The 8,816-nt window shown below is 43.4% G+C and overlaps 2 protein-coding genes across 7 annotated transcripts in view; one reads left to right on the top strand and one right to left on the bottom strand.

Annotated features, from left to right (window-relative positions):
* agap1 (ArfGAP with GTPase domain, ankyrin repeat and PH domain 1) overlaps positions 1 to 4,030 on the top strand; it is a 70,757-nt gene extending 66,727 nt beyond the window's left edge. For all 6 annotated transcript variants that reach the window (XM_054735398.2, XM_070549624.1, XM_015957890.3 and 3 more), the window contains 2 exons: positions 939 to 1,188; positions 1,270 to 4,030. In XM_054735398.2, coding sequence (XP_054591373.1) covers positions 939 to 1,188; positions 1,270 to 1,479 — 460 coding nt within the window. In that variant the 3' untranslated portion in view covers positions 1,480 to 4,030. The remainder of the gene's footprint in view (positions 1 to 938; positions 1,189 to 1,269) is intronic.
* Positions 4,031 to 6,076: 2,046 nt separating this feature from the next.
* Positions 6,077 to 8,343, bottom strand: gbx2 (gastrulation brain homeobox 2). Its single transcript, XM_015957885.3, has 2 exons — positions 7,431 to 8,343; positions 6,077 to 6,762 (listed from the first exon to the last, which is right to left on the bottom strand). Exons 1-2 carry the CDS (start codon positions 7,939 to 7,941, stop codon positions 6,227 to 6,229), a joined length of 1,047 nt encoding a protein of 348 aa, XP_015813371.3. The 5' UTR covers positions 7,942 to 8,343; the 3' UTR covers positions 6,077 to 6,226.
* Positions 8,344 to 8,816: the final 473 nt, after the last annotated feature.

The following is an 8,816-nucleotide window of genomic DNA, read 5'->3' as shown; positions in this document are numbered from 1 at the left end:
TAAGATGAGTAATTGATGCTCTGAATGTTTTAGACAAAGCAGCAATGAAAGTAAATATATTTCAAATATTTGTTTGTTTGAAAGTTGTTAATAAAGGTTCTTTTAAAAAAGTACCACAGCGAACAGCATCCTGGCATGCGTTGCGGTCCATGACGTAATGCTCCCTATCCCAGTTTGGCTATTATTTTAACACTTGTGTACCACGCACTCGAAGCCTTACTGCACACTTCCTCCAAGTGCACTTTGCCGAAGGCAGCAGGATGCAGAGCAAGTATTGGGATTGTGCCGAACACAAAAATACCGCTTGCTTGCAATGATTTAGGTATGTACTGCCCCTATCACTAGGGGAGTACTCATTGTCACATTCATCAGATGTTTTCCAGGAAGGTAAATAAACATGTAAATAAAATCTGGTGGCAGGCTGCCCACAGATTTTTTTAATCAATTTTACTAAAGAGATAAATTGACAGATTCCAATAGTAAAAAATGTGCTACATATTGTAAATATTGGCTCAATTTATCGGCCTATCTTTAGTGTCTGCTGTGTGTAATTTGCTGTGGTGACCAGAGAGTAAAGAGAGAAAGAAGGCTCAACTAAAACTCGTCAAAAGCAACCAACATTGTTATTCAGCACACCAGATCTCAACCCAATAGAACGTAAGACCTAAGTTGGGAAAATTGTACTATTACACATACTTAGGTGCATGATAAAGTGTGAATTGTAAATTTCTGGAAAGTGAGGCAGCATTTGCAGTCAACCTAACATGCTTGATGTTAGTCTGTGGTAGAAAACCCTTAAATTCTTGGGGAGACCATGCTAACTCTACAGAAAAGCCTCTGCCAGAATTTGAACCGTCTCGTTCTGAAGCAACTGTGCACAGAAATTTGATGATGTCACCGTATGCTGAGAATGCTTGTCCCTGGGTTCTGTCTTTCAGGGAGGAACGAGAGCGCTGGATCCGAGCCAAGTATGAGCAGCGTCTTTTTCTGGCACCGCCGTCATGTTCCGACTTCTCTTTAGGCCAGCAGCTGCTGAGAGCGATGGCCGACGAAGACCTCCGCTCCGTCATCCTGCTGCTGGCCCACGGCTCTCGGCAGCAAGTCAATGAGACTTATGGAGAGGGCTGCAACGCGTTGCACCTGGCCAGTCACAAGGGCAGTGTTGTCATGGTGCAACTGCTTGTCTGGGTAAGCTTACCTGTTCAGGTGAAGAACAGCCAGTGTCAAACCTGAATGTGGGACCTGAAACATGTCTCCATGTCTCCTCAGTATGGCTTGGACTTGATGGCGAGGGATGCCCATGGGAACAGCGCTATGGCTTATGCACGGTTGGCCAATAGTCAGGAGTGCATGGATGTCCTGGCTCAGTACGGATGCCCCGACGATCGCTACCCACTTACTGCCACACCTAACCTCTCGCGCCGCAACATCAACCGCAATAACAGCTGCAGCAGCACCGGGAGTTCTGCACTCATGTGACCAGGACACTACTTGACCAGGACTAATTCACCAGTAAACAAGTCAGTTTGGAGATCGATTTTGGAGTCACCACATTGCTGATAGCCTCGCCTACATGTTCTGATAGCCACCCTATTGGAGGAAGTCGGAGAGCTGGTGATGCTTCAATTGGGAGAGTCTTCAGCAAAGTCTGCTGGGAATTGTTGTCTACACTAAACAGTATTTATTAGACACATTCAGATTTAAAATGGAAGGCCAGTACCTCTTCAACCTATCTAAATCCACGTCCTGTTCCCTTCCAATCTTCTTTGGAACCCAGAAAAACATTTCGCCACACAAACGTCCTAATGCCATCATCGTCCGGTTCAATACCCTTTCCTCTGGGACTCTCACCTGCATTGTCTCACCTTTCCTAACCTGCCCCTTGGTTTTCCCCGGTAATCTCTGTGACCTTGTTTTGGAATTCAGTTGATGTTTTTAGAGGACAGAGATCAGTTTTTAGGTGTGCTTGGTGTTTTTCTACAGGTGTATATATTTACCTGGATGTGTTGCTGGACCAGTGGTGATCCCTCATTGTACAAAGTCATAAAATGTACAGAGCCTTTAGGGACCAGAGACTGTCTACCATGGCCCATCTGGATCCAGGGGCTCTTTATGGTTAAATGGAACCAGACTGACATAGTTGGACTTAGTGCTGAGGTAAACCATCTCAGTGTAGAAATAAGGGAACTGGTTTTCTTCTTCAGGTGTTCTAACATCAGTTCATATTTTCCAGTCCAATCAGAGTCACTGTAAATCTCTAAGAAGGGCTTCTTCTCTTCTATAAAATGTTTTTTTTAAATAAAACCCCGTCCTCTTCCAGTACCTTGGGTTAGTACTTCCTGTATTTCTGCAATCTCATCTCATTTGTATTTATTCTGTAGCTTTTTGTTATTCTTCAACCCAACGTTAAGACTCGTTTTCCGTCCAGACATTAGATCTTTTACAGTAGAAGCAGAAGAAGTTCTAAACCTTAAAGTTTCTTTTATTTTTCTCAATTTTTTCTCACAGTCCCTCAGAACCGGAACTCCTAACCAGAACCAATGTTTAATTTTTAGGAGTAATGCTGTGAAGCTAATGGAGCTGGTCTTTCCTGATTCAGTGGAAATCAGATTTATCTCCTTGTGGCTACAGCTTTCCCTCTAAACTCGTTTAAAAACTTTGTAGTAACTTTGGAATTTAAAGTTTATTTATTTAAAATTCTACCAGTAATGAGACGTAATAATGATCATTCAGACCACACAGCAACTTTGTTTCTAACTGTGTTAAATTAGCATGTTTTAATCTGAAGCTTCTAGAAAACCAATAATCTTAGAGTAAAAAACTCTTTGCATTTTTATTATAATTTATGGGAGCAGAACCTGTTTCCAACATCTGCTTTTGGATTGGCGGTTAGCTGGACTCAGCTTACGGAAAAAGGAAAAAGCAGCATTTTAGCCTACGTACCTTTTTAACTTTTCTGGGTTCTGGTTGCTTATTTGTTTTCATTTCTTTTGAAACCAAACTAAAGCTTAAAATTTCACCCTTGAAACTGCTGTGTTATTTCCATAGCTAGCTAGCTAGCAGTGAAAAGTTTTGATGGAGACAGTTGATATTTGCAGTCATTAAAGTGCAAATTTTCCTTCAGAGAGAACAATTAAATACTTCACATCATTTAACGTGGAAAATCTTATGGGACGTTTTGGTAATTTATTGAGTTATTCAGCTTTCTTCTAATGCCTAGCTAGCGTTTACCTTCATTCTAACTTCTAGCAATTGTTGGCTTCCTTCTGAAGTGTAGCAAGCATTCGCTTTCTCCTTGAATTGAGCGAGCATTAGCATCCTCCTGGTGTTTAGCGAGTGTCGGCTTCCTTCTGAAGTGTAGTGAGTGTTTGCTTCCTTCAGTGTTTAGCAAGCATTAACTTCCTTCTAATATATATTGCATGCTAGCTTCCTTCTGAAGCCTAGCAAGAGTTACCTTCCTTGTAACATCTAGCGAGCATTAGCTTCCTGCTGGCATTTAGCAAACACTCGCTTCCTGCTGGTGTTTAGCGAACATTAGCTTCCTCCTGGTTTTTTGCGAATGCTAGCTTCCTGCTGGTGTTTATTAAACATTAGCCTCTTGCTGGTGTTTAGCAGGCATTAGCTTACTTTAGACATCTAGCGAGCTTTAGCTTCCTCCTGGCGTTTCAGTAAAACCTGGTTTGTGTTTGAACCGCCTCTGCTGCAGCAGCAGTGGTTCGGGTTTTAATGGCTCAGATGAACCAGATGCTGCTGCCTGATGATTACCACCTGTTCACACACACACACGTGCGCGCGCACACACACGGTCCAGCTTCATACTCTTACCTCACCTCCATTACCTCCATGTTATTTATAGAAATCCATCCAGTTTTACTGTTGTCCTGATTTATCATCCAAACGTGTTGTTGTTTTAATTATTACTATAGTTATTATTAATATTATACTTGTTGTTAATATGTTTGCTGTACAGAAGCAGAGTTGTCTGCTGTAATGTGTCATTTTCAATAAAGACAAAGAAGAATTAATATAAGCTCTGAGTGAAGAAATGGTTTTTTTTGTAGAATGTTAAATTCCTGTTTTATCTTGTCATTCTCGCTATTTTGTTCCCGTTTTTATTTAAAACTGATGAAATTCTGATAATTTATGCAATAAGTCCTGATTACCTGAACATTTATGCTCATAAATCCTTAATATTATTCAGATCATTTGATAGTGTGGTCATTTATATCTTAAATCTGGAAATATGTTATTATTATATTTTATTATATACACATATTTCTTGTAATTGATTTATTAAAATCTGGTAGTATTTTAATAGAATTTTGTTAATGAGGGTTGAGCTGAACCGACATGAAAAAGCTGGACCTAAATTTGTGTTTTGTGCTCTTTTAATCTGAACTTTATTATATATTTATTAACATTCCTTCTAATAAATAAAGATACCTTAAACCAATCAGATGTTAGGTTTAAGTTGGGAGGGGTGACTTTTTTTCCTTACTATCTGTTGGATGTTGGATGATCAGCTGTTGGGGCTTTTGACAAAAATAATCACTCAAGATTTTTTATTTATTATTATTATTATATTGTTCATCTATTAGCTAGGTTGTGAAATTCAGGGGTGTGTGTGACACGGGTGGAGAGGAAAACATGTTTTATTATAAATAATTTACTTAAAAATGTCTGATTCGTCAGCAGCTTTATTACTATTATTATTATTATTATTATTATTATTATTATTATCATCATCATCATCATCATACCCCCACCACCCTGGACTAGGTTCATCTCAACCTGACATTATGTGGAAGTTGCTGCTGTCACTCAGACTATATGAACTAATTATTATAATCCTTTTTATTATTAATAAATATTAAACAGTTATGAAGTTGTGATATTGTATCGTTCTGCACTGAAAACGTTTTTTTTTTCTTATTTCCGGCTCAAAATGTTCGGTCCGAGGGTCATTTTGGGTTTAAGTTAAAAGGGAAATAAAATTCTAATTAGTCCGGTTGCAGTTTGACTGGTTCAGCTTTAATACGTAAACTGTACATTTGGAGGGTTTGGATGAGACCGGTGGCACCACGGGCCCCACGTTATTACGCACAGATAATCGGCGCGTGTCAACCGGAACCAGAGTTTCCGGACGGTTCCGGCTCCTCTGTCACCGACCAGAGGCTGGAACCGGGTTTGTTTAACCCAGAATGCTTCTGGACCGTTGAAGATGCGCGGGACCGGAAGAACACAGCTGGCTCTTTCGGAAATATCCGCCGCTCACGCGCATGGTTTTCTGGAAAAAAAAAATTTTAACCAAAGATCATAAGAGCGACAGATGCGCTGACGTCACAGAGTCCGGGTAAGTTTTATCACTTTGATTTATCTCCATTAAATTCAGGAGAGGAGACGCTAACGCGCGCGCACCTTATGTTCTTTTCTCTTGGGAGCGCGCATTTCATTTCAGAACTGCATACAAAAATAAAAGATTCTGGAACCCGCGAGAACTTGTGTTATTCTCAGATTTTATTAGGAAAATGTTTTTTATTTAAAGAAAAATACATTTATTAAGATCTGAAGAATTAAATGTGAAAAGAATTGCTAAACTTTAATTTTTAAATGTTTATCTGTTGATCTGAAACGGTTCCGGTCTTTTTTTTTTTCTAAATTAGCCCAAGTATCCGTTTCAAACCTTTAAACTAATGAAAAGGTGAAAATTCTGTTTGTTTTTTATTTTATTATTGTTGTTTGAAGCTAAATTTACTCAGAATAAAACTCCGTCTGAAGCGTAAATTATGATTATTATTGAACAAACTTAATAATTCTAAAGCTTGAGGCCTTTAAAAGGACAGAAATTAAACGGAACCGTTTCGGTTCCGGTCCGGATTCAGACCCACAACCAGAGATCAGATGACGTCTTTAATCAGCTCAGAAGTTTATAAATAATCAGCTGATTGAGTCCAAACAACAAACACATGAGTTCTGGTCCGGTTCGGGGTTTACAACTCCTCCAGGATGGTGGTTTAAAACCCGCACAATAAAAGTTAAAACTTGTAAATAAACAGAACGGTTCGGTTCGTTTCTGGACTTCGGATCAGTTTAAATCGGTCCGGTTCGATTAGTGGTTCCTGTCCGTAGGTTCTGGTTCCGTTTCAGAGGCTTCATGTCGTCCACTACCTTAGGAATGAAGCTAGAACCTAGAGGCGGTCTCCCTGAGACCCGAACTGGACCGGGCCTAGGGCCGGGCCTGCTCCATCTGCTGGTGCTGACTCCGGATCGCGAAGCGGCTCACGTGCACCGGAATCGGAACCACTATTTTGGGATTCCGGCTCGGTTCCCCGGACTTGTTGTTGACGTTACCGGCCTTGACCCGTTTCCACTTGGCGCGCCGGTTCTGGAACCAGATCTTGACCTGCACCTCGCTGAGTTTGAGCGCGTGCGCGATCTGGGACCTCTCGGTGAGGGACAGGTACTTCTTACAGTGGAACTCCTTCTCCAGCTCCAGCAGCTGCTCGCTGGTGAACGCGGTCCGCCGCCGCCGGTTCTTCCCTCCGCCGCTCAACTGACCGCGGCCCGCCGCTGACCCGCCGCCCCCGGAGGAGCCGTGCACGAGCGGCCCGTCCTCCAGCGCGCCGCCGACGTCCCCGTCCTCCTTGTGGCACGCGGACGTCAGGTTGTCGTCAGAACTGTAGTCCAGGTCACTGTCCAGGTAGGTCTCGTCCCTCCGGCCTCCGTCCTCCTCCCGGGGGGAGTCCTTACCGGGAGCTCGGCCTGAACACACACACACACACACAGAAACACGCGAACGCGCATACACACAAGTTAGCCAGATGAGAACTTTTCGTTTTAACTTTTTCTGTTTGTGTGTAAATAAATCTAAAATTTTAAGTTACAAAATAAAAACGTTTTGTTAACATCAGGTTCTGATCCGGTTCTAAACCAGAACGGACCACAACCCGCTCAGCGGGGAGTTCATATTTACACTGAATGTCTCTGCCTTTTCCTCTGTGTGTGTGTGTGTGTGTGTGTGTGTGTGCGCGCGCGCGTGCGTGTGAGAGCGCGTGTGTGTGGATGTTTAATTTAAACAAATTCCACAAAATTATTTTATTACATAAAGTGATCCAACGGAACTGGTGTTCGTTAATTAAAAGACACTAAACGTAACCTATTACTGTTGTTGTTATTATTATTTTATTCTTACTATTATTATTTTATTATTAATAATAATAATAATAATAATAATAATAATAATAATAACATGTGACATCACCGTGCGAAGATTTAATTTGTAAAACAATTTTGAATTAAATTAATAATCTTAATTATTTTCTGGCCTCCACATGAAACTCATTCAGATCCGTACTGGACTTCGGTTCTGTCCCGAACCACAGGAGTCGAAGTCCTGTTGGTTCTGGACCCGGTATCGTTAGCCCGCCTACCTGTGGACGTTTGGACAGGTGTGTCCGTGTCGTGGAAGGCCGGAAGCGTGGACTCTTTTCCCGGTAGGAAGTTTTTTCCGTCTTCTGCTTCGAACCGGTCCTGACTTTTATCGAAGACCGCATGAAGCGCCTGAGAACCGAACTTCCGGACTGCGTCTTGGTGCTGCTGGGATCCAGAGAACCCGCCAGGTAGCGAGGCCATAAGGGTGGAGGTGAGCGCCATGCCCTGGGTCAGGCTCTGGGTCAGACCGGAACAGAACCCGCTCTGCAGGCTCTGGATCTGCGGGTGTGTGGGGTGTCCGGCCGGGAGTGCCTGCTGCAGCCCCGGGGGGTGCGGAGGGGGAGGCTGGAGCACCACGGATCGGTACGGCATGAACATGGGGTACCCGGTGTAGACGAAGTGTCCCGGACTGGGCTGTGGTGGTCCGATCAGGGAGTCGATGCTGAAGGCGGTGCTGGTTCCGAGCGGCCGCTGCATCACCATGAAGGACGGACCGAAGGCTGCGCTCATAAGACCGGCTGCAGGTCTGGAGAGACCGGGAGGAGGCGCGAGGGTTGAGAAGACCAGAAGAAGGAACGGAGTCCCGCTGGAGGTTTGGAGAGTCCCGGGAGTCACCCGGAGCTCAGAGGACTGGAAACAGGACCAGGGTCTAACATTCCACTCAGAGTCCACCAAAGACCAGCGGATTCTACAAAAATAAAGAAATGAACCTGAATGGTCGCGAGCCTCCCCGTTGCTCCGTGATGCTCCACGCGCACTTTGGAGAGGACACGTCCCACGCTGATCCACTTCGTTCAGTCACAACTGAAGGGTTGTTGGGACACCGGATCTCCAGTCCTGCTCTGAGCCGTCTCCCTGTGTGTGTGTGAGTGTGTGTGCGTGTGTGTGTGTGGGTGCTGCCCACTTTGTGTCGGTAAACAGTTTGGATTTAAATCCCGCTCTCCTCCGTTTACTTGCGCTGTCTTCCCCGGAGGGACGTCGCCTCCCCCCGGCTGTGATTGGTGGAGAGGTTGTGATGTAACACAGATACCTCATGAAACCTTAGTCTGAAGGCATCAGATCTGTGAAGGATCAGGTCTATGGAGGATCAGGTCTACAGAGGATCAGGTCTATGGAGGATCAGGTCTGTGAAGGATCAGGTATGTGAGAAGTAGGATATTCTGAATTTAACAGGCAGCCAATGTAGGGAAACTAAGACAGGCGAGATATGATCTCTCTTTTTAATTCTCATCAGAACTCTAGCTGCAGCATTTTGGACAAGCTGAAGACTTTTAACTACATTCTGTGGACTTCCTGAGAGTAATGAATTACATTAATCCAGTCTTGATGTAATAAATGCATGAACTAGTTTTTCAGCATCACTCCTGTAAAGGATGCTTCTAATC

The sequence above is a fragment of the Nothobranchius furzeri genome, chromosome 3, assembly GCF_043380555.1.
Source record: "Nothobranchius furzeri strain GRZ-AD chromosome 3, NfurGRZ-RIMD1, whole genome shotgun sequence".
NCBI classification, from domain to species: domain Eukaryota; kingdom Metazoa; phylum Chordata; class Actinopteri; order Cyprinodontiformes; family Nothobranchiidae; genus Nothobranchius; species Nothobranchius furzeri.
The sequence above is the reverse complement of the archived record's forward strand: the minus strand, read 5'-3'. Positions and strand labels throughout refer to the sequence as shown.